Source organism: Salvelinus namaycush, chromosome 42, assembly GCF_016432855.1.
Source record: "Salvelinus namaycush isolate Seneca chromosome 42, SaNama_1.0, whole genome shotgun sequence".
Classification (NCBI taxonomy): Eukaryota; Metazoa; Chordata; class Actinopteri; order Salmoniformes; family Salmonidae; genus Salvelinus; species Salvelinus namaycush.
Genome location: NC_052348.1, coordinates 7,732,807 through 7,759,531, shown reverse-complemented (window position 1 = coordinate 7,759,531; position 26,725 = coordinate 7,732,807). Strand labels below are relative to the sequence as shown.

At 43.1% G+C, this 26,725-nt stretch overlaps 1 protein-coding gene across 1 annotated transcript; it reads left to right on the top strand.

The window, feature by feature from the left end:
- The first annotated feature begins 6,133 nt into the window (after positions 1–6,133).
- On the top strand, positions 6,134–25,826 carry LOC120034830 (zinc finger protein 507-like). Its single transcript, XM_038981474.1, has 5 exons — positions 6,134–6,618; positions 6,955–7,085; positions 16,208–16,363; positions 24,007–24,118; positions 24,318–25,826. The coding sequence occupies exons 1-5, from the start codon at positions 6,369–6,371 to the stop codon at positions 25,340–25,342; spliced, it is 1,674 nt and encodes a 557-aa protein (XP_038837402.1). The 5' UTR covers positions 6,134–6,368; the 3' UTR covers positions 25,343–25,826.
- The last annotated feature ends 899 nt before the right edge of the window (positions 25,827–26,725 follow it).

The following is a 26,725-nucleotide window of genomic DNA, read 5'->3' as shown; positions in this document are numbered from 1 at the left end:
TCCGATGATACCCCCGGACAGGGCCAAACAGGAAGGATATAACCCCACCCACTTTGCCAAGGCACAGCCCCCACACCACTAGAGGGATATCTTCAACCACCAACTTACCATCCTGAGACAAGGCCGAGTATAGCGCACAAAGATCTCTGCCACGGCACAACCCAAGGGGGGGCGCCAACCCAGACAGGAAGATCACGTCAGTGACTCAACCCACTCAAGTGACACACCCCTTCTAGGGACGGCATGAAAGAGCACCAGTAAGCCAGTGACTCAGCCCCTGTAATAGGGTTAGAGGCAGAGAATCCCAGTGGAGAGAGGGGCACCGGCCAGGCAAAGACAGCAAGGGCAGTTCGTTGCTCCAGAGCCTTTCCGTTCACCTTCACACTCCTGGGCCAGACTACACTCAATCATAGGACCTACTGAAGAGATGAGTCTTCAATAATGACTTAAAGGTTGAGACCGAGTCTGCGTCTCTCACATGGGTAGGCAGACCATTCCATAAAAATGGAGATCTATAGGAGAAAGCCCTGCCTCCAGCTGTTTGCTTAGAAATTCTAGGGACAATTAGGAGGCCTGCGTCTTGTGACCGTAGCGAACGTGTAGGTATGTACGGCAGGACCAACTCGGAAAGATAGGTAGGAGCAAGCCCATGTAACGCTTTGTAGGTTAACAATAAAACCTTGAAATCAGCCCTTGCTTTAACAGGAAGCCAGTGTAGGGAGGCTAGCACTGGAGTAATAAGATCAAATATTTTGGTTCTAGTCAGGATTCTAGCAGCCGTATTTAGCACTAACTGAAGTTTATTTAGTGCTTTATCCGGGTAGCCGGAAAGTAGAGCATTGCAGTAGTCTAACCTAAAAGCAACAAAAGCATGGATACATTTTTCTGCATCATTTTTGGACAGAAAATTTCAGATTTTTGCAATGTTACGTAGATGGAAAAAAGCTGTCCTTGAAACAGTCTTGATATGTTCGTCAAAAGAGAGATCAGGGTCCAGAGTAATGCCGAGGTCCTTCACAGTTTTATTTGAGACGACTTTACAACCATCAAGATTAATTGTCAGATTCAATAGAAGATCTCTTTGTTTCTTGGGACCTAGAACAAGCATCTCTGTTTTGTCCGAGTTTAAAAGTAGAACGTTTTCAGCCATCCACTTCCTTATGTCTGAAACACAGGCTTCTAGAGAGGGCAATTTTGGGGCTTCACCATGTTTCATTGAAATGTACAGCTGTGTGTCATCCGCATAGCAGTGAAAGTTAACATTATGTTTTAGAATGACATCCCCAAGAGGTAAAATATATAGTGAAAACAATAGTGGTCCTAAAACGGAACCTTGAGGAACACTGAAATTTACAGTTGATGTGTCAGAGGACAAACCATTCACAGAGACAAACTGATATCTTTCAGACAGATAAGATCTAAACCAGGCCAGAACTTGTCCTTGTAGACCAATTTGGGTATCCAATCTCTCCAAAAGAATGTGGTGATCGATGGTATCAAAGTCAGCACTAAGGTCTAGGAGCACGAGGACAGATGCAGAGCCTCGGTCTGACGCCATTAAAATGTCATTTACCACCTTCACAAGTGCAGTCTCTCAGTGCTATGATGGGGTCTAAAACCAGACTGAAGCATTTCATATACATTGTTTGTCTTCAGGAAGGCAGTGCGTTGCTGCGCAACAGCTTTTTCAAAATTCTTTGAGAGGAATGGAAGATTCGATATAGGCCGATAGTTTTTTATATTTTCTGGGTCAAGGTTTGGCTTTTTCAAGAGAGGCTTTATTACTGCCACTTTTAGTGAGTTTGGTACACATCCGGTGGATAGAGAGCCGTTTATTATGTTCAACATAGGAGGGCCAAGCACAGGAAGCAGCTCTTTCAGTAGTTTAGTTGGAATAGGGTCCAGTATGCAGCTTGAAGGCCATGATTATTTCCATCATTGTGTCAAGACATATAGTACTAAAACACTTGAGTGTCTCTCTTGATCCTAGGTCCTGGCAGAGTTGTGCAGACTCAGGACAGCTGAGCTTTGGATGAATACGCAGATTTAAAGAGGAGTCCGTAATTTGCTTTCTAATGATCATGATCTTTTCCTCAAAGAAGTTAATGAATTTATTACTGCTGAAGTGAAAGCCATCCTCACTTGGGGAATGCTGCTTTTTAGTTAGCTTTGCGACAGTATCAAAAAGAAATTTCGGATTGTTCTTATTTTCCTCAATTAAGTTGGAAAAATAGGATGATCGAGCAGTGAGGGCTCTTCGATACGGCACGGTACTGTCTTTCCAAGCTAGTCGGAAGACTTCCAGTTTGGTGTGGCGCCATTTCCGTTCCAATTTTCTGGAAGCTTGCTTCAGAGCTCGGGTATTTTCTGTATACCAGGGAGCTAGTTTCTTATGACAAATGTTTTTCGTTTTTAGGGGTGCAACTGCATCTAGGGTATTGTGCAAGGTTAAATTGAGTTCCTCAGTTAGGTGGTTAACTGATTTTTGTCCTCTGACGTCCTTGGGTAGGCTGAGGGAGTCTGGAAGGGCATCAAGGAATCTTTGTGTTGTCTGAGAATTTATAGCACGTCATGGTTGAATTGCTGAAAAGAAACCACTATTAAAGGACACCAATAAGAAGAAGAGACTTGCTTGGGCCAAGAAACATGAACAATCAACATTAGACAAGTGGAAATCTGTCCTTTGTTCTGATGAGTCCAAATTTAAGCTTTTTGGTTCCAACTTCTGTGTCTTTGTGAGACGCAGAGTAGGTGAACGGATGATCTGCGCATGTGTGGTTCCCACTGTGAAGCATGGAGGAGGTGTGATGGTGTGGGGGTGCTTTGCTGGTGACACTGTCTGATTTATTTACAATTCAAGGCACACTTAACCAGCATGGCTATCACAGCATTCTGCACCGATACGCCATCCCATTGGGTTTGCGCTTAGTGGGACTATAATTTGTTTTTCACAATCAGCCGACCTCAACCCAATTGAGATGATTTGGGATGAGTTGGACCGCAGAGTGAAGGAAAATCAGCCAACAAGTGCTCAGCATACACTACCGTTCAAAAGAAATCCTACAGTTGCCCCCAGTGTGAAAGGGTGTTCTTCCAACTGCACCAGCTGAAGATGCACCTGAAGGTCCACATGGGGGAGAGGCCATTCACCTGCACGCACTGTGGGAAGAGGTTCACAGAGAGTAGATTCAGGATACACCAGCAGAAAATTCACACAACAGTAGTGTATAGTGATGTAATGTAGTACTAGTTAGTTTGTCATTAATTATGTTGGTTTTGGATGTATAGGGAACTGGATGAGGTGAACTGAGGAAAGAATGAGTATGATGAGGCAGAGTAGATGATATGGTGATGGTTGGTGTGATGGTGTCTGTAAAAATGATTAACTAATGAAAAGTGACAACCTTGTCCTGTTGTTTGATGCTGGGGAGGGGTATGTTTTGTGTCTATCCCAACTCCCCCTGAGACACCCCTGGGGTCACAGCCAGGGATCAGCCATTATTGATGGTGACCCTGGAGCAATTAGGGTTAATTTTTAAATTTGTATTTAACTAGGCAAGTCAGTTAAGAAAAAATTCTTATTTATTCTTAAATTCTTATTTAACTGCATGTTCAGGGGCAGAACGACAGATTTTTACCTTGTCAGCTCGGGGATTCGATCTAGCAACCTTTCGGTTACTGGCCCAACGCTCTAACATCTGAAGATGTGTGTAATGTAATGTTGAACCTTTTCCAAAGTATTCTAAAAATGACTTATACTTAACGTAATGTGAGTATGACCATTTTGTTGAAATTAAATACAAAATTGACTCTGCTGAATGACTTGGTTATTTTTGTATCATTGCAGGGACTGAGTTTCCCTTATTTCAGTCGAACCAAAACATACTTAATTCTTTAATCAACACATTTACTTTTTATCTCCCATAATGAACTCCAATGGCTCAATATTGTTAGGTACTTAAATCACAGTGTTCAAGATGGGGCTTGACAGTAGTTAACATTTTATAATGTCATGTTTCTATGTGTACAGAGTTTAAGAGTTTCTTATATAAACTTTTATGCTTTTCTGTTAAATTTGTTATCACAGTCTGCAGTCAATGAGGACCTACTGATATCCAGTGTTGAAGGCGGGAGAGACTGGACCTCTGAAGTGGCTGGTCACAAACACTGGCCCCGGATCAGGACCCTGGATCAGGAGCCATCCCTTTTCGTTCCCGAGTCTGAACCAGGACTGAACCCCGAGGGACAGAGACTCCAACACCACACAGAAACACAAGCAGTGGACACAGGTGGACTGAACAACCTCTGACCTGGTGGTCATCAGAGAGACCGAGGCTCCAGTCAGGGATCCAGTCTGCAACCCAGACCCTTCTCTTCACAGTCTCAGTGCAGTGATGAAGCAAGGCCTGAGGCTGATAGAGAGAGACCCTCCTGTTCCTATGATACAAACACCACAGTATCCATGATGAACTGAGCAGGTCATCTTTGGCTTTAGCCTTCACAGAGAGTGGTGGGAGTTTCCCCCTGGTGGGAGTCTAACAGGAAGCCTTTATTCCCCTTCAGGATCTTGTCTAATGCCTGGTAAATGGGTTCAAAGAAAGCCTGGACCTGGGTCTAGCCTTCCTAAGTTGCCTCATGGTTACCCCACCAATAAAGACAGGGTCAGGTTGAGCATTCATGTTAAGAGAATTTCTTTCTCAATGTTCATAAACTGAACTTCACTTAAACTACTCTGTCTGTTACTAAGAATTTGTAAGGTTCTTATTGAAATGAAACAGACAGAGTCCAGTCTACAATTGTCAGCAAAGTTTATTCACGAGAGATCTGCTGTGCATATACAAAAACGTCCCTTTTATAATATTCTCTTAACCTATGCACATACAGTATATCACAAAAGTGAGTACACCCCTCACATTTTTGTAAATATTTGAGTATATCTTTTCATGTGACAACACTGAAGAAATTACACTTTGCTACAATGTAAAGTAGTGAGTGTACAGCTTGTATAACAGTGTAAATTTGCTGTCCCCTCAAAATAACTCAACACACAGCCATTAATGTCTAAACCGCTGGCAACAAAAGTGAGTACACCCCTAAGTGAAAATGTCCAAATTGGGCCCAAAGTGTCAATATTTTTGCTCTCCATGTCCTATCTTATCTCCCCAGAGTTATAGCCGGGTCAGGTTCAAACATAGTTTAATGATCCACTTTATTTCTTTAGGCACACACATACCTTCCTCTCTTCCCATGTACATGCTACATAACCTCTTTCTTATGGACTAACATTATTTATCAATACAGAAAAACAGGGAAGAATTCAATTAGTTATAGTTCTACGTTAAATGTATACATCATTTAGTCATAAAGATCATAACAGCTCACCAGAAGAAGCACCTAGCCTACAACACAGCACACAATCCCAACAACACCCAAACAATGGTTAGAGGTCAAGGAGGGAGCTCAAAGACTAACGACCTGAGGGTGGTGCCTCCTGCTTCTACCTCCTCTGGTGTCATTGGGTCACAATGTGGGAGGCTAAGCATTAGGATGGACACTGACAAGCCGTACGCCTTGCCCACGTGTAGGAAGTGCTTTGCTAACGCAAACTACAGTATGTGAAGAAGCACCAGACCGTTCCCACCAAGGAGAGGCCCTACAAGTGTAAACTATGATACAAGACCTTCTCCTTCCTGACTAATGTTAACAGACATAGAAGTGTCTACAATGGAGAGAAATCGTAGTGGTGTGGCTTGAGTTTTATGCAGGGGATATCTGGGAACCATTCTTTAGCTGATATTATAGTTATGTGAAGTGTCTTGGGGTATGAGGGTAATTAACCACACACCCCTTATTAACTAGTTATTTGAAACAGGCTTGTGTAAATACCTGTTTTTAGAGAGACAATAAACCTGGGCTAGAACAAGGACAGTTTAATATTTACCTTACTGAGGTGATGTAGCTCGAATAAAGTAATTTATTTTCTACACTATTCTTGCTAAAAGTTCTTTCTAAACAAGTCTGCGCTGAGCTTGAAATAAAATGATCATAGTACATTTGATTTGTAACGTAATAAGCAGTACCGTAATTCAAAGTACAGCGCGCATAACTTAAAAATGTAACCACACCCTTTCAGCTACAATGCCAACCAATAAGATCCTTTCTCTTCAGTATAAACGGAAGTGAAGTGACCAAGAATAATTTCCCCATTAGCGTTTGTCGTTATGTAGCCGTTCATTAACACATTGTAATTCAAAATATGACTCATTTAACAGCATAACATACTTACACCAGGTAGTGTTTAATTCACGTTGGAGACAGGACTTGGTTGATAATTGTTCTCGGTAACTGCTAACGTTGGCTAGCGAATAATGGATACATGTATGGTTTTTCACACTCAAATAGCCTCCATCATGGAGGTGCTAGCGAATGCAGCCGTGGCAGAGATCTGTAAACTCGTAGACGACGACTATGCAGTGTTTCGTTTAGAAATGACTCAAAGCCAGAAAGAAAACAGGGCATTGCGGAGGAAACTACAGCTACTGGACCTGAAGGTATCACGGGAGCGCGTCCTCGCCAGTCGTCCCAGAAGTGTCAAGATCGTCGACAGATACAGAGGAGGTAGGCCCTTTCCCCTATGCGCATGTGTGATTCGTGTTTACCACAGATGTTTATCACAGATGTGGTTTATCACAGATGTGGTTAACCGGAATTGGGTCTTGGTCAGTTTTTTAGATAGTATGCAATAATCCCCCTGATTACTAAGCCATCTTGCACAACAATATCACATTCTAACTAGTTTATTTTAATTTACTGCATTTCGTTCAATAAATAGTATACCAAGAAGTTATTAGAAGTGTTACCTTACATCCTGGCCAATTCTATACAGTGTCATTAGTGTACTGTTGAGCAATGACCATAGTTAACCTAACCACCTCTTTTCCTCCAATCACTCAGGTGAAGGACATCTCACTGGAGGCCACAGGAGTGTTGTGAAGCCAGCGGGACACAATACATGGAGAGATGACCAACCAATCACTGTTGATGAGGGGAGTGGAACCTCACCACAGCACGTTATTGTGATAGAGGTTAGTGTAATAGTGTTGCATAAAAAAAATGTGTTACTTTGTAAATCAAATGTGGCCTGTTTATTTCAGCAATGCTTTCCTCAGCCATTCACTTGCTTACATGTACAGTGCATTCGGAAAATATTCAGACCTTCCCTTTTTTACCCATTGTTACATTACAGCCTTATTCTAAAATTGATTAAATAAATTTTTTCCCAAATCAATTTATACAAAATACCCCATAATTACAAAGCGAAAACAAGTTTAGATATTTTTGCAAATGTATATATATATATTTTTTAAACATACCTTATTTACGTAAGTATTCAGACCCTTTGCTCTGAGGCTCAAAATTGAGCTCAGGCCCATCCTGTTTACAATTATCATCCTTGAGATGTTTCTACAACTTGATTGCAGTCCACCTGTGTTAAATTCAATTGATTTGACATGATTTGGTAAGGCACACACCTGTCTAAACAAGGTCCCACAGTTAACAGTGCATGTCAGAGAAAAAAACTAAGCTGTGACGTCGAAGAAATTGTCCGTAGAGCTCTGAGACAGGATCGTGTCAAGGCACAGATCTGGGGAAGGGTACCAAAATATTTCTGCAGCATTGAAGATCCCCAATAACACAGTGGCCACTATTTTTAAATGGAAGAAGTTTGGAACCACCAAGACTCTTCCTAGAATTGGCTGCCAGGCCAAACTGAGCAATCGGGGGAGAAGGTCCTTGGTCAGGGAGGTGACCAAGAACCCGATGGTCACTGTCAGAGCTTCAGAGTTCCTCTGTGGAGATGGGAGAAGCTTCCAGAAGGACAACAATCTCTGCAGTAGTCCACCAATCAGGCCTTTCATGGTAGAGTGGCCAGACAGAAGCCACTTTTCAGAAAAAGGCACATGGCAGTCCTCTTGGCGTTTGCCAAAGGGCACCTAAAGGACTCTCAGACCATGAGAAACAAGATTCTCTGGTCTGATGAAACCAAGATTGAACTCTTTGGTCTGAATGCCAAGCATCACATCTGGAGGAAACCTGGCACCAACCCTACGGTGAAGCATGGTGGTGGCAGCATCATGCTGTGGGGATGTTTTTCAGTGGCAGGGACTGGGAGACACATCATGATTGAGGAAAAGATGAACGTAGCAAAGTACATAGAGATCCTTGATGAAATCCTGCTCCAGAGCACTCAGGACCTCAGACTGGGGGCGAAGGTTCACCGTCCAACAGGACAACAACCCTAAGCACACAGCCAAGACAACGCAGGAGTGGCTTCGGGACTAGTCTCTGAATGTCTTGAGTGGCCCAGCCAGAGCCCGGACTTGAACCCGACCAAACATTGTTGGAGAGACCTGAAAATAGCTGTGCAGCGACGCTCCACTTCCAACCTGACAGAGTATCTGGAGACAAGAATGGGAGAAACTCCCCAAATACAGGTGTGCCAGGCTTGTAGCGTCATACCCAAGAAGACTCGAGACTGTAATCACTGTCAAAAGTGCTTCAACGAAGTACTGAGTAAAGGGTCTGAATACTTATGCAAATGTTACATTTGTTTTTAATACATTTACCAACATTTCTAAAAACGTGTTTTTGCTTTGTCATTATAGGGTATTGTGTGTAGATTGATGAGGGGAAAAAACAATTTAATCCATTTCAGAATACGTCTGTAACAAAATCTGGAAAAGGCGAAGGGGTCTGAATACTTTCCTTATGCACTGTGTTTTGTGTGGTCCCCAGGATGAGTAGCTGCTGCTTCAGCAACAGGATCCTAGCATCATATTGATGAATTTTAAGGCCCAAAAAACTTGCATAAACACAGTGAATATAATGTAGGCTAGTGATGTGCGAGTTGACTCATAACCACATTGCTCGCGCTTATATCCGGGGGGCAGGTGGATTTAGTGTCATGAAATATTGTATGGGTTGAATGAAGAGAAAACAATGCATAAATCCATACATGTGCAATTAATATCTATAGGCTTCTTTCTTTTATTATATACATAAGCCAAGCTTTAGGGCATAACTGTACACGCGCCAAATAGGCTACACAATTGTTTGTTTCAACTACTGTGTTAAGATATCACGGGATCCGGCAGTCTAACAGGAGAGTTTGAGCACGAGAACAACCATAGAAAAAAATATGGTCCAAAATGTAAGGTTTTATTTACAAGTGCACTTTACAAGGTGAATATTTACAAAAATGGCTCAGAATGTATCCAAAAATTACGTCCTGGTAGCCTTTTGCAGTCGACAAATGACAAAAAGGTCAAAATAAAGAACAATATCATGCAATAGCAACTAAATGGCTACGAAAGGCAAAACGCATAAAGCCTATAACAGGCCAAAAAAAACTCACTCAACTGAGAATTTGTTTAGAGAACTTAATGTGTTGCTATCTTCACAGCAGTTCTACTGATAATGGTAAAGAACGGTCTTCTATACCCACAATATCCCCCTGCACACCCAATTGGAGAGAAACCATACCAATGCACACTTTAAGCAGATACATGGCTAGATCATTGTTGTAGACACTAAAAGGAAATCCGATAGACAAACTTAAATCATAATTTCTACAGTTATTGGTTAAGCAATACAATGGATAATTTTCCGAATATAGCATGACTCCAAAACGGGACTAACCAATGCAGTGACCGATTGCATGAGGTGTGAAGTGCGTGCGCTAGCAACACTGCTTGCCCGACACCAACGAATGGCAGGGAGCTCGGCCACCGTGATGTACTGGGCCGTATGCACCTACCCTCTGTAGCGCCTTGCGGTCGGATGCCAAGCAGTTGCCATACCAAGCAGTGATGCAGCCAGTCAAGATGCTCTCAATGGTGCAGCTGTAGAACCTTTTTGAGGATCTGAGGGCCCATGCCAAACCAACAGGTAGCCTATTACAATAAATTAAACTTGTAAAATAAAGCACATTCTTTCTTATAAACAAATGAAATAGTCCCGGAGTTTTACTTCTAATAGCACAAACGAGTGGTGCACTCATAAGTGTAATGCACTGAACAAAAATGTCAAAGATTTTACTGAGTTACAGTTCATATAAGGAAATCAGTCAATTGAATGAAATTCATTAGACCCTAATCTATGGATTTCACATGACTGGGAATACAGACATGCATCTGTTGGGTCACAGATAAATAAATAAAAACAAGGCAGGGGTGTGGATCAGAAAACCAGTCAGTATCCAGTGTGACCACCATTTTCCACATGCAGAGCGACACATCTCCTTCGCATAGAGTTGATTGTGGCCTGTGGAATGTTGTCCCACTCCTCTTCAATGGCTGTGTGAAGTTGCTGGATATTGGCAGGAACTGGAAAGCGCTGTTGTACACGTCGATTCAGAGCATCCCAAACATGCTCAATGGGTGATATGTCTGAGTATGCAGGGCATGGAAGAACTGGGACATTTCGTCACGGTATCTCTGTGCATTCAAATTGCCATTGAAAAATGCAATTGTGTTCATTCTCTGTAGCTTATGCCTGCCCATACCATGACCCCACTGCCACCATGTGGCACTCTTCATAATGTTGACATTAGCAAACCGCTTGCCCAAACAACGCCATATACGCCGTCTGCCCGGTACAGTTGAAACCAGGATTCATCCGTGAGAGCACACTTCTCCAGCGTGCCAGTGGCCATCAAAGATGAGCATTTGCCCACTGAAGTCGTTTACGACGCCAAACTGCAGTCAGGTTAAGACCCTGGTGAGGAAGATGAGCACGCAGATAAGCTTCCTTGAGATGGTTTCTGACAGTTTGTGCAGAAGTTCTTCAGTTGTGCAAACCCACAGTTTCATCAGCTGTCCGGGAAGCTTCCCGCAGGTGAATAAGCTGGATGTGTAGGTCCTGGGCTGGCGTCGTTACACGTGGTCTGCATTGGACATACTAACACATTCTCTAAAACGATGTTGGAGGCAGCTTATTGTAGAGAAATTAACATTCAATTCTCAGGCAACAGCTCTGGTGGACATTCCTGCAGTCAGCATGTCAATTGCATGCTCCTTTGAAACTTGAGACATCTTCTACTACAGTAGAACACACTAGAGTACTTTGATGTCCAAACTTGTGAAACAGACGTCTATGATGGTTTCAAATTTTGTCTGGTCCTGATCAACCAAAGGTGGTCTTGTTTGGGGGCGGCGCTCATTAGAATAATAGCCAGTGTGTAGAATAATACCCAAATATGCAAAATACAGATATTGATGATGATGATCGGGACCTGTTAGTGGTAGTTATGTGATAAATGCACTGTGCTAACAAAAAGTATATATAAAAAATGGTTAGGGAATTTTTCTAAATGTTAACGATCCCAATTTTTTTAAATGTTCACACCCCTAACAGTTAATAACCAAATTTTATTGTGTCAGTCGGCACATGCAGAGGCCTCGGGTCCTGGAGGATTCTCTCTGGTCAAGCAGAAGAGGACTGAAGGAGAGGACCCACGAGACGGCAGACACATCCAGACTGGAGCAGCGGCTGGAGTGGAACTCCCTTCAGCAGTGCCCCAGCACAGGACCCGACGAAGCATCATTGTGGTCAATGTAACGCCATCCTCAAGTCATAGACCGACACAGACTTTAACACTAAGGCCGTCACCGACTAAAAAAAAAAAATCTTAGGCGACCTAGAGTTGTCTTTTCTTTCGATCAATCGATTGTGTTGTAATCAAATATATGCACTGAGCTTGTCTGATGCTTTAAGCGAACTGTTTGATGAAATAATTAAGACACACAAATGACTAGAGGGAGTCCGACCGCAATTGATTTGATTGTGCCGCCTGGCTGACTTGCTGCACTTTGTTTAAAAAAAAAAGAGAGTGATTGTGTGACTAGTGCAACAGTTTAACTTTAGTACCGTCCCCTCGCCCCGACACGGGCGCGAACCAGGGACCCTCTGCACACATCAACAACAGTCACCCACGAAGCATCGTTACCCATCGCTCCACAAAAGCCGCGGCCCTTGCAGAGCAAGGGGCAACACTACTTCTAGGTTTCAGAGCAAGTGACGTAACTGATTGAAACGCTACTAGCGCGTACCCGCTAACTAGCTAGCCATTTCACATCCGTTACACTAGCACCTGTTGTCTCTTCCTCTCCTCCCTGCTGCAGTGACCACCACAGAACATCAGTGTGTATAGCACTGTCTGTGTTGCTGAAGTTGCAACATAGCCTAATTACAGCCATTTCTGACTGAAAAGTTGTTACCAAAATCTAATTTGTTTAGGAAAAACATTCCCTCAACCCTTGCTATCTTTATGTGACACATGCACGTGACCAATAGGGCCTGACCTATAGCATATCATAATCGCATCAATAAATAGGTTCTAGCAAACTGAATGCCGTAACTCATGTGACAGCAAAATGGATGCAGAGGACGTGACAAACTCAAAACGGGGAATGTTTACTGGCTGCGCAGGAGGTAAAAGGGAAGTCAGATGAATACATTTAACTAGTTGTGGAAAAATACTGTAGCTCAAGAAAAATAAGGTATGAAGTAAGCGCTACGTGCCAAACAGATTACAGATATAATTTTTCTGACCGTTTTGGAACTACGTAAACAACACTAAATACATTATAAGGTACCAGAGAGTCTGTTGTAATGTTTTTTTAAGCCTTTATTTCTCATCTCCGAACTCTGCCGCTGCCTCCGCCGCATTGTTCTCAACACCAATATGCTGGTTAACTTTGCTATTATGCACATAGCAACATGGTCTAGGAAAAGGAGCCAATTCAAGAGCGCACTGATGTTTCAGGACCACGGACACCGACCACTATCCAATGCAGGAGAAAGCGCATTTGTTATAATATTTTTATTTGTGTTGCACCACAAATAAAGGTCAGAGATTTCTTAGATTACAGGGAAAGCTTAGAGACAAATCCAGAAGTTGCGAACCACACGTACACTCGCTCAGTAAATAGGAAAGGTTCCTCTGCATGTTCTGTAACAAAGGCTTCAGCTGCCTCCAGAAGGTGACGATCCACAAGGTTCCACAAAGGGGAGAAACCCTACAGCTGTACCCAGTGTCATATGCGCTTCACCCATGCTGGTGACCTGAACAGGCACCAGATGGTTCACACAGGTGAGAAATCATTTGTCTGCCACTAGTGTGAGAATGCACATGCACTAGCTGAAGATGCACCAGAAGGTCCTCATGGGAGAGAGGATGTTCGCCTGTACACACAGCGGGAAGAGGTTCTCAGAGAGGAGTTATTCCACACTAACATAGAAAGTAGATCGTTTAGATCAGGGCTGCCCAACCCTGTTCCTGGAGATCTACTGTCCTGTAGGTTTTCAGTCCAACCCTAATTTAGCATATCTGATTCAGCTAGTTAAGGTCTTGTTGAGCAGATGATTAGTAGAATCAGGTGTGTTTAAATTAGGGTTGGACTGAAAATCCACAGGACGGTAGATCTCCAGGAAGAAGGTTGGGCAGCCCTGGTTTAGATCAAACCATGCATTAAAGACAAAGATTAATGTTTTATTGTTAACAGAAAAGATCCACAGATGTATTTGGAATATGTATTTCAGATGTATTAGTGTTGAATATTCCTGGGTAGAACATTGTATCCAGACGTGTGATATATAAAGAATATACAGTGCCTTCGGAAAGTATTCAGACCCCCTGACATTTTCAAAAAAAAAATAATAATAATCCTCAGCACACAAATTGGGCCGGAGATGGCTGCAGTTTTACGGGCTCCTAACAAATTATGCATGTTTTTGCGTTATTTGTAACATCGTCTCTTATGACCGAAAGGAGCTTCTGGATATCAGAACAGTATTTACTCACCTCGTACTGGTGTTTTCTTTAACAAGTCGGACACGAAGGATTTACTTCAGACACCAGACAAGGCCCAAATCCCCGTCATTCGCATGAAGAAGAGACGGCGATATAGGGGACGTAGGTTGGGGTGCCTTGTAAGAATCCAACGACGAGTAGTTAATCCACCTCTACCATCAGTCCTATTATCATTGGATAATAAACTAGATGAGCTCCGATCAAGACTATCCTACCAATGGGACATTAAAAACTGTAATATCATATGTTTCACAGAGTCGTGGCTGAACGACGACATGGATAACGTACAGCTGGCTGGGTTTTCCGTGCATCGGCAAGATGGAACAGCTGCCTCCGGAAAGACAAGGGGTGTCGGACTGTGTCTATTTGTCAATAACAGCTGGTGCATGACATCTAATATTAAGGAAGTCTTGGAAGCACTATTTAGTTGTAAATGGCCATAAGCAAACAAGAAAATGCTCATTGAGGTGGCGCTCCTTGTGGCCGGGGACTGTAATGCAGGGAACCTTAAATCCGTTTTACCTCATTTCTACCAACATGTTACATGTGCAACCAAAGAAAAAAAAACTCTAGACCACCTATACTCCACACAGAGACACGTACAAAGCTCTCCCTCGCCCTCCATTTGGCAAATCTGACGATAACTCTATCCTCCTTCATCAAAAAGTGCATCGATGACGTCATCCCCACAGTGACCGTACGTACATACCCCAACCAGAAGCCATGGATTACAGGCAACATTCACACTGAGCTAAAGGGTAGAGCTGCCGCTTTCAAGGATTGGGACTCTAACCCGGACGCTTATAAGAAATCCTGCTTTGCCCTCCGACAAACCATCAAACAGGCAAAGCGTCAATACAGGACTAAGATTGAATCGTACTATACCGGCTCTGACGCTCGTCGGAGCTTGCAAGCTATTACGGACTACAAAGGGAAGCACAGCCACGAGCTGCACAGTGACACGAGCTCACCAAATGAGCTAAATGACTTCTATGCACGCTTCGAGGAAAGCATGAGAGCACCAGTTGTTCCGGACGACTGTCTGATCACGCTCCCCGTAGCCGGTGTGAGTAAGACCTTTAAAAACAAGTCAACATTCACAAGACCGCAGGGCCAGATGGATTACCAGGACGTGTACTCCGAGCATGCTCTGACCAACTGACAAGTGTCTTCACTGACATTTTCAACCTGTCCCTGACCAAGTCCGTAATACCAACATGTTTCAAGCATATCACCATAGTCCCTGAGCCCAAGAACACCAAGGTAACCTGCCTAAATGACTACTGACCCGTAGCACTCACGTCTGTAGCCATGAAATGCTTTGGAAGGCTGATTATGGCTCACATCAACACCATTATCCCAGAAACCCTAGACCCATTCCAATTTGCATACCGCCCCAACAGATCCACAGATGACGCAATTTCTATTGCACTCCACACTGCCATTTCTCACCTGGAAAAAATGAACACCTACGTGAGAATGCTATTCATTGACTACAGCTTAGCATTCAACACCATAGTGCCCTCAAAGCTCATCAATAAGCTAAGGACCCTGGGACTAAACACCTCCCTCTGCAACTGGATCCTGGACTTCCTGATGGGCCGCCCCCAGGTGGTAAGGGTAGGCAACCACACATCTGCCACGCTGATCCTCAACACGGGGCCCCCTCAGAGGTGCGTGCTCAGTCCACTCCTATACTCCCTGTTCACCCATGACTGCATGGCCAAGCATGACTCCAACACCATCATTAAGTTTGCCAACGACACAACAGTGGTAGGCCTGATCACCGACAACGATGAGACAGCCTATAGGGAGGAGGTCAGAGACCTGACAGTGTGGTGCCAAGATAACAACGTGATCAAGACAAAGGAGATGATTGTGGACTACAGGAAAAGGAGGGACGAGGACGTCCCCATTCTCATCGACGGGGCAGTATTGGAGCAAGTTGAGAGCTTTAACTTCCTTGGTGTCCACATCTTTAGTATACATCATATCTGATCTCACCCTATTTGGCATACACCAGACAGTGCTTTATCACCATTATAGACTTACTAAATATACCTACACATACTCACACACTAACAAACACCTACTGTACACGTCAAACTAGTTTAGTCAGGTGTTGTCTGATGACTTGACTTATCATAGCTGACTTATTTTTACCCACATCATATTTATGTCCACTATGATGGGTTTCACAACAACAAAATAATGATTTAACTACAGTACAGGTCTCATGTAGTGGAGATGGGTAAACACTCCATGTTGAAAGTGTGTTTATTATCTGTGTGTGCGTACCTGAGAGAGTATGTCTGTATCACCTGTCTCTTCCAGGAGGAGGAAGAAGGTCCAGAGGTGCAGCTGGTGAAGCAGGAGGGTCTGGGGAACCTTAAGGGGACCGTGGTCATGGAGGACAACCAGACTACACCTTCTCCTGAACCCACAGAGGAACCAGCTGAGCAGCACAGGACCACACACAGTCTCACTGAGGTGAGCCCACTGTGAACTACTGTCTGAATGGTATTAGGTCAGGGTCCATATCCACAAAGCCTCTCAGAGTATGAGTGCTGATCTAGGATCAGTTTTGTCTTTTAGATCCTAATGAATAAGACTATATAGACAGGTGAGGACCTGATACCCGATCAGCACTTCAACTCTGTGGATACGGGCCCAGGTCTTGATTAATTTTGTCTTAAGTGTGGCACCATGCCTTTGAATGATCAAACCATGAAAGAGTGTCAAGTAATCAAATCAACATGTTTACATAGTACTCTTAGCAATCCCTCATTGCGTTATCAGAAGATGCTCCATAACAGGGCGCAAATATCCGATTTCAGTAACACTTTACATGACACCTAGCATCATGACACATTTACACGTGACATATTACATTATTGTATGGCACCTACATAAGTGTCAACCCACATTTATTCAACTGTGTTTTTTCCCTGCCAAGAAGTTTTTTAGTTTTGAAAGTTTTTCTTAGATCCTTTGTTGTTGTTATGAATTCTTCAGTCGTGTTTTTGATTTCATCATATTTTAAATAACGTGTAGAAAATACTGTCATGAAGCATTATGACCATCCTTTGTCACTTTACTTGGACTAAGAAAATACACTTTGACACGGTCAAGAAGCATTATGACCAGAATGATGTAAGCCAGGTCTGCCACGTACATGCCCTTATGTTAATCATCAGTCAAAAAGAGGGTGTCTTGGGGGATTGGAGGGACGCCATGTGCGACTGACGTGTTTTCCGTTTGCTCCCGTGGTATTTTTAAAGTTTATGTGAATTTTGCAGCAGAACCGTATTTATTTTCATATATTATTTTGGTGATCCCTTCCCGTAAAAACCAAGACTACTTTACTTCCAAATGTCAGCATGTCGACGAAACATAAGGCCAAAAGCATGACTTTGAGAAAACCCGGCCTACAAGACACACTCTCATCACCGCCCTCTCCTGAGCCTGACGGCCCGGGGACTGACACTTTACCCGGGGGGGCGGCTTGGCCTGGCGGCGCTGAAATGAACATTCTCGAGGCCATCAAACTACTACGCTCTGAGATAGTTGAAATGAAAACGGAGGTGGTTGCTACGATTGTGGCCCGAATAAAGGAGGTTTCTGATACTTTAAAAGCAGATCTAACCATCCTGCGGAACGAGACGGTGCCAGCAATCACATCACTCAAAACAACAATGGCGTCGCACACTACAACGATTGCAGCACTGGAGACCTCCGCTACAAATGTCTCCGACTTAACTACATCCCTGGAGGCTGACGTGAAACGCCTAGCTGCGGATTTGAAAAAGGTGAAGGAGAGCTGTGTAAGTTTAGAGGGATTCTCTCACCGCAACAACCTGAGACTTGTATCAGTCCCAGAGGCAGCGGAAATGCCTCGTGCCACGGATTTCGTTTCTGGGCTGCTGAAGGATGTTCTTGCCTTAGATGAAAAGCCCCTGATTGATCGTGCCCACCGGTCGCTGCGCCCAAAGCCCCGGGATGGGGAGAGGCCCCGTGACATAATTCTTCGAGTGCACTTTTTCCATGAGAAGATGGAGATTCTCCGACGAGCCCACAATACCACTCTGAGCTTTCAAGGACAGAGCTTCTCCATCTACCAGGACTACTCCCCCACTGTTTCCAGGCAGCGCGCAGCTTTCGGACAGGCCAAACGACTACTTCGGGACCATCCAGGTGTGAAGTACGGACTGCGATTCCCGGCCCGTTTATGGCTATCTCATGATGGTAAAGACTACACATTTGAATCTCCGGATGAGGCTCTCTCTCACATTCAACGTCACATCAAGAAGTCTTAAACTTGCTCATAGTTCAGCAACTGTTGCTTGCGAACTGTGGATAGTAAGTAACCCACCTGTGGTACAATTATGTTTAGCTATAACATGCTAATTTTGTATAGTTGGAGTTGGCGAACCCATTCAGGCTTATTTGATGTGATCTAATGTTTTTATCATCTAGTGTGCTTGCCTTACAAGCATTCAGTCATTTTAATTTCATTGTATTGAGGTTTTACTTTACTCCTGTGTTTCTAGGCTGTCTTGCTCACCTATTCAGTTTGTTTACATAGTGTCTCAGTGACTCAAAATATTCTTGGTTATTTGTTTACTGCATCCGTTTGCATTGACCCAGTAAACAGTAAATGCTTCCCGAGGCGACACGTTTTTTGGGGTCTTCACTTAAATTGTAAAAGTTCTGAGCGTCATTTATGCCCAGCAAGCGTTCAACGTTGCGCACACGTAGTTTTTTGGTCTTGGTTGTAAGCTGTCTCAGCATTCAACTAGACAACTATTATAATAATTATTATTATTATTATTTTTGATTGTCTTACTACGATTTCCTTACTTCAAATTAGGTTTTCGGCTGAGAGCCTTTATACATTTTATTTATTTTCTCTCTCAAATGCCTGTTATAAGACTGGGAATATAATTATATACATCTACAAGTGGTTCTTTTGTAATTTCGTTTGCACAAGGGATTCACTTTTAATCATTTTTTAAATAAAAAAAATATCTCTTTTTGCTGTTTGATCCACTAACAAAACGCGACTTTAAAGAGCGGGACTGTGGGTTTAGGTTTAAGACCGCACTCTCACAGACATACTGTGCGAAGAACATTTTCTATTTAGGCTTGTACCTCGTTTGGGGAGGTATTGTCTGGGATGGGGGGAGGGGGAGGGGGGAGGGGTTGAATTGTTCAGTTCTAATGTTGTCATTCTGTCTTTTTCGGGGGGTTTTCTGTACTTTTTCCCAAACATCTACCACCGTACATTATTACTCTGAGACAAGTTATTCTGGGGTTTTTGGGCGCTCATTGCTTTTCCATTCTATGCTCTAATGACAGGGTTGTATAACGGGAATGCCCAGAGGGGCCGAAACAATGCGATCAAGTACATTTCGTGGAACATCAAAGGGGTTAATAACCCAGTGAAGCGTAAGAGGGTGTTGACACACTTAAAGGGTTTGAATGCAAATGTTGCATTTCTACAAGAGACTCACTTGAGGACTGTTGAGCATTTTAGGATGCGTAGGGACTGGGTTGGTCAAGTGTTCCACTCTAACTTTCATAGTAAATCAAGAGGGGCTGCCATTTTGGTTGATAAAGCTACTCCCTTTGTAGCTTCTGAGGTTATCGCTGATCCTAAGGGACGATACGTCATAGTAACCGGTAAACTGTTTTCTACCCCTCTTGTTTTGGCTAGTGTTTATGCTCCCAATTGGGATGACACAAGTTTCATTTCTTCCTTTTTGTCTGCTATACCCAATTTAGATTCTCATTTGTTGATTTTAGGGGGGGATTTCAACTGCAAAATGTCCCCAGTTCTTGACAAGTCCTCACGAACAACTACAGGCCCATCTAAATGTGCCCTACTTATTCAAGCCTTTCTTCAGAAATATGCCATGTTTGAGGCCTGGCGTTTCCTACATCCTACAGATAGACAGTATTCCATTTATTCTCATGTTCATCAAACATACTCCCGGATTGATTACTTCTTTTTGGACAAAAAACTTCTGCCTAACCTTCGGCAGTGTACTTACAAGAGTATTGTTATTTCTGACCATTCACCATTAGTGCTTGAACTAGTGTTTCCCCAGCGACCTCCTATGTGTTATCAATGGCGTCTTAACCCCATTTTACTCTCAGATAAGGAGTTTGTCAATTTCATTTCTTCTGAAATCACCTTATTCCTAAACTAATTCAACACCAGGTATGTCCTGCTCTACCATATGGGAATCTCTCAAAGCATACCTACGTGGCCAAATTATTTCTTATACAGCCAACCAAAACAGAGTTCGCACTCAGCGACTTCGGGACCTGAGCGAATCCATAGCCACATTGGATGAGAAGTATGCTACGGTTCCTTCCTCTGATCTGCATAAAGAGCGCCAACTACTCCAATCTGAATTTGATGAGCTTTCTACCAGGCAAGCTGAACAGTTACTCTTGCGAGCTCGGTACAGAGTGTATGAACAAGGCGACAAGGCCAGTAAACTCCTTGCACATCAGATCCGTAAATCTGAGGCCTCACGTTTAATCCCACAAATAAGGACCCCGTCCGGTGCCACCACAGTTATACATAAAGAGATCAATGATCAATTCAAACAATTTTACTCTGCGCTATACACCTCTGAATCCCCTCAAGACCCTTTGCTGATTGATTCCTTCTTTAATGGCCTGAATATTCAATTGATACAGACACCCATGACTGTCTAGAAGAAGAATTTACACCTGAGGAGATTGCAACAGCAGTGTCCGCAATGAAAAGTGGTAAATCACCGGGTCCGGATGGTTTTCCAACCGAATTTTACAGGACGTTTTCTGGTCTGCTTTGCCCATTCTTGTCTCGACTATTTGCAGAGTGCCTTAATACCTCAAAGCTACCGCCTAGTCTTTATCAGGCTTCAATTTCATTACTATTAAAGAAAAACAAAGACCCCCTGGAATGTGGATCCTATCGCCCTATCTCGCTTTTAAACTGTGATTACAAAATCCTAGCCAAGCTTTTAGCCATCCGTATGGAAGGCTCGCTGCACCAAGTAATACACTCTGACCAGACTGGCTTTGTGAGAAATAGGCATTTGTTTTGCAATATTAGGCGCCTTATGAATATACTGTACTCCCCAGCGTCGGAGGACCCAGAGGTGGTGGTCTCACTTGATGCAGAAAAAGCGTTTGACCGCGTTGAGTGGGATTACCTAACAGCTACCCTTTATAGATTTGGCTTTGGCCCCAAATTCATTGCGTGGATAAAGATTCTTTATTTTTCCCCCATGGCTTCGGTACGGACTAACAACTTGTCCTCTGACTATTTTCCCTTGCACCGCGGATCCAGACAGGGTTGTCCACTCTCGCCCTTGTTGTTTGCTTTGGCAATCGAACCTCTCGCCATTGCACTACGCTCTAATGATGCCATTCAAGGAATAATCAGGACGGGCTCAGAGCAGAAAGTCTCGCTATATGCGGATGACCTCCTTTTGTTTATCTCTAACCCTGATACCTCATTGCCACGCGCCTTATCTGTTCTTAAAAGGTTTGGATCAATCTCAGGGTACAAGCTGAATCTAGGCAAGAGTGAGCATTTTCCTGTAAACAAGGCTGCTTTAAAGTGCTCTTTTACAAGTTCTCAGTTTAGGATTGTCCGGGATCAATTCACCTACTTGGGAGTTAAAGTGACAAGGAAATATTCAAATCTGTTTCAGGAAAACTTGGTTGCTCTAGCAGACAGTTTGAAACAATCTTTTACTTTTTGGAATTCGCTACCTCTTTCTCTTATCGGAAGGATTAATGTCATTAAAATGAGTGTGTTGCCCAAATTTCTATATTTATTTAAATGTTTACCCATTTTTATTCCAAAATCTTTTTTATTTCACTGGATCAAACATTCATGCATTTTATTTGGGATGGCAAGGTACCACGGATTGGTAGAAAACATTTACAGAAGCCTAAGTCATTGGGGGGTTTAGCTCTACCAAATTTTCAGACATACTATTGGGCTGCAAATTTCAGAGCCCTTCTGTACTAGCTGCAGACTGATCCTACTGGCCCTAGACCACTCTGGGTCCAGATGGAGTCTGAATCGTGTAAACCTGCTGCACTTTCTTCTGTGTTGTGCTCGTCTCTCCCAGTGTCCCTAGGCAAAAGGTGTGTCAACCCAATTGTAAAGCAGTCTCTTAAAATTTGGAATCAGTTCCGTTTAGCCTTTGGCCTCCGAGGCTTTTCTCTATCAGGCCCAATCAATCAGAACATTTTATTTCCTCCATCTTTGAATGATGGGGCTTTTGGCATCTGGCACTCACTAGGCCTCTCCTCACTAGCCCAATTATTCTTTGATGATACATTTGCCTCTTTTGCTCAGCTACAGGAAAGGTTCAACCTCCCCCAATCCCACTTTTTCTGCTATCTCCAGACTAGGAACTTTGTCAGAGCTAACACACCTGAATTTCCCCATAGGCCTGCGAATACAGCTATAGAGCGCATCTTGGAGCTGAACAAGCTTCCTAGGGGTGCAATTTCAGATGTATATGCAATCATTCATGACTTACAGAACCCTTCTTTGGTGCCTTTAAAGACTCGATGGGAAAAGGATTTGGGGGAGGAACTTGGGGAAGACACCTGGGAATCTGTGCTGCGCAGGGTGCACTCGTCCTCTTTTAGCACTAGACACAGCCTCATTCAATTCAAGGTGGTTCACCGTATCCACTGGTCTGGGGCCAGACTTGGAAGAATATTCTCTGATTTTGATCCTACCTGTGTCAGATGTAAAATTGAACCAGCCACACTGTTGCATATGTTCTGGGGCTGTCATAAACTGTCAGGTTTCTGGGAATTAATATTTAAATGTTTCTCTGATATATATGACACTGTTATAGATCCCTCTCCCCTTACAGACCTTTTTGGAGTACTGCCCATAGGTACCCCCCTGTCAAGAATCCAGTCGGACACTGTTGCTTATACAACTCTTTTAGCTAGACGGCTAATACTACAGAACTGGAAGATGGCAGCTCCCCCATCTTATAAATATTGGGTGAGATGTGTTGTGCTCTCTGAAACTAGAAAAAATTCAATTCAATTCACGTGGGAACCCCAAACTGTTTAATGAGGCTTGGGCTCCATTCCGGTCTTACTTTAAACAGTCCATCCTCTGATGGCATTCCTATTAAAACCAAAATAAGTCTGTATTTGACCCCCCTGTGACTTAGGGGTTGGATGAGCATTTCTCTGTGTTTTTTCTGGGGTGGGGGTGGGGGGCATTAAGGTTGATGTGCTTATTGATTGTGACCTGCGGATGCCTTGTTCATCTTGCCCGGGCAGAGACTAAGGTGTGAGCTTGTTTTTCCCAGTTATTTTTATTTTTAAATTTTGTTCACGCCTACATAAAATTATTATTATTCATTTTTTATTTTAAAGCATTGTAAACTTTTTATTTTTGGTCCAGTGGATGGTCGGTCTGTGGCCTTGACTGTCTGTGAGTGGTTGCATTTCTCCACCCCATCCCTTGACTGTTTACAGGAACAATGGTGAGGTGTTTGCTCTGTCCCTATACTATAGATTGCCCTTTAACCTTTGTAGCCTTCTGCCTGGTGTGTTTAACTTGTCTAAAGTATGGTATCTTTAAAGCTTTTTTTTTTTTTTTTACGTATTATTTGTATTTTTTCTAGTTGAGTATATTATTTATATTGCTTTGTCTTGTCTGTGTGTGTAAAACTTAATAAACAGAGTTTTCAAAAAAAAAAGAGGGTGTCTTTTCCTGCTCTTGAAATCTGCTCCTGCATTCATCAGCAACAGAGCATTGGGGAAGGTGCATGTCTGACATCAATGTGTGCGCAATTACAATAATATATGAATATGGTAAATTTTAGAAAATGTTCCAGGTAGGATTTGTGGGTTTTGACACTTATGTAGGTGTCATAACAGCCATAAAATAATGCAATATGTCACAAGAGGTCTAAGTATGTGTTATGACTATATTTTGACAGGTTATGTCAGCTGTTATGAGATATGACACGGTTATGACCATGTTATGATGCTAGGTGTCAAGTAAAGTGTTACCCACATTTCTTGATCCAACATCATATCAGATTTCTTGATCCAACATCCTCTCACTCTGTATCTCTTAGTCAGTAGACATGGAGGATGGGAAGCCTGATCTGCTGCTAGTCAAAGAGGAGACAATAGAAGACGGACCAGAGAGCATTGATCTGCTGAGTGGACTAAAGCTGGGGGCGCAAGGTAAGGGAGAAATACATATAGCCTACATACAGTAATAAATCTTCCTGACAATTTTTATCTTTTCTTCATTCATAAAATTAAATCAATAGAACTTATGTTTACATAGAAAAACATCTTAATGTATGAACTTGACCAGATAATTGACAAAAAAATATCCATATGTAGCATTCTCTTTCATTTTTGTAACCTCTTCCTGCAGGTGATTGGATGGAGGCTAAAAGAGGAGACTGGGTGGCCATCTCTGATTCCCAGATAGGTGCAGCCAAGGGCCCAGGGGACAACATCACAGAGCAGGCCAGGACCAGAGGCGAGGCCAGTGGATGGGACAGCGTCCTCAACTCTGGGCTGGGGAACAACACTGTTAACCAGAAACAGACAGTCGAAAACAAAACAACAACCGAATTTAGTCTCCATGCCAACAGACTGGCTGAGACCAGGGTGAGGTGTAGATTTGGTCTGTGGGGACGGGGAGGTGTCCGTATGTGGAGGGAGAGAACAGACACGGCTAGTGATGCACCGTCCTGCTCCTATAGTTGTGATTCAGAGAGACTGATGGGGCCTCAGGTTAAGCCCCTAGCAGGTGCTGGCTTCAGCCTGCCTTCTATAGGATCTATCAACTGGAACTTGGACCCTGCGACAACACAGACACTTCCTGGCCTTCATACTCCTCACGCTCTCCTTATGTTAAACCAGACCTCAGACAATGCCAGTGCCTCAACACTAAATGGCTACACAAGCCCATCGACAAATGAGAGTAGTAGAGATGGAATCAGTAAAGGTGGCAGCGCCAAGGAGAAGCGCTTCCCGTGTTCGTTCTGTGGGAAAGCCTTCAGTTTCCCAAAACACGTGGAGATCCACCAGAGGATACACACGGGGGAGAAACCGTTCGGCTGTAGCCAGTGTCACATGCGCTTTGCCCAGGCTGGCCACCTGAAGAGGCACCAGAGAGTCCACACAGGGGAGAAACCCTACAGCTGCCCCCAGTGTGAGAAAAGGTTCTCCCACCAGCATCAGCTGAAGCTGCACAAGAGGGTCCACACAGGGGAGAAACCCTACGGCTGCCACCAGTGTGAGAAAAGGTTCTCCCACCAGCACCATCTGAAGATGCACCTGAAGGTCCACACGGGAGAGAGACCGTTCGCCTGTACGCACTGCGGGAAGAGGTTCTCAGAGAGGGGCTCTCTCAGGATACACCAGCAGAAAATGCACACAGCCCATGTATAGAGTATAGTGATATGTAGTACTAATTTGTTTATTTGCAGTTAATTATGTTGGTTTTGGATGTATAGGGAACTGGATGAGGTGAACTGAGGATGATGAGGCGATGGTTGGTGTGATGGTGTCTGTAGAAATGCTTCACTGATGAAGAGTGACAAACTTTGTCCCTTTAGGTTGATACTGGTGTTTTATAATAAGGAAATGATAGTGCCTTAATTCATGTTTACTTTAAATGAAGTAGTGAAGATGTGTGTAATGTTTAACCTTTTCCAAAGTACTTTAAAATGTATTTTATCAAAGCAAGGGTACCAGATTTACAGAAAAGTTAACGCATCATGTAACAATTTCAAAAATGTTACTGAGTTAGTTTATAATAAGGAAATACGTTAATAAAAATGAATTCATTAGTCCCTAATCTATGGATTTCACATGACTTGGAATCAGTGTTGTGTTCAAAACCACCTAAAGCGAGACCAATTCAAGACCGAAAGGGGGGCGAGACTGAGACCAGAAAAATTTGAGTCCAATTCAAGACGATTGGAATTTTGTCCAATCGCCACCATTGTAAGAGTTAAACATGTCCAGTATTTTAGACATTAAGAATGGTGAAAAAATGCATGCTAAGGGAAAATAGAGCCACTCTACAAATTATTACTAACCCAAACACAGTGGGGAACAATGAGGGCCTTCTACATCTTCAGAGAAGGGCTAAGGATTTATAAAATAATAATGCTATTTACATTACTATTTTCAATTATGTTCTGATTTAATCCATTGCATTTTGTTGGAAAGGGTTAACACTCAAGAGAAAAAAAGATCCAATCAGGATTTCTCTTTGGTGGTCTCTGGGTAGATAAATCTAGCTTGCCACGTAAGACATTGGCTAGACCACTAGAAGCTAGGCAGAAGGGATCTGCCATTCAAACGGTATAAGGGCAACATTTTGGCTAGACAATGGAATCAACCAATCACATTTTGACTTGTAATGAATGGGTTGAACTGTTTTTACAAAAAAACATATGGGAACGTCTGCCTTCTCAAAGGCCAACAGGTCACTGCGCAATAGCGAGCAGTAGTTTTCTCACTGTCTAGCTAGCTATCTTTCGTGGTAGGCTAGTTTGCAGTGGCTGCAGCAGTTATTGAAGATGTTACTAATTTGTTAGCTTCTCCCTTTTCAAGAATAACTTCCATCAAGAAGTTAAATTTCAAATGATCACCATCTGGCGAGTTGAACTGTTTTATTGGAGCTCACTTGCTTTTCTTAGCCATCTCTTTGAAAATAACTTGTGTATGAAACATTGTTGCATTTAAACTTTAGGTCACCGGTTACTTTGTCCTAAATGTTTTTGCAGTTGGAAGTAAGTTCTACATTTCGATTAGGAAATGCTT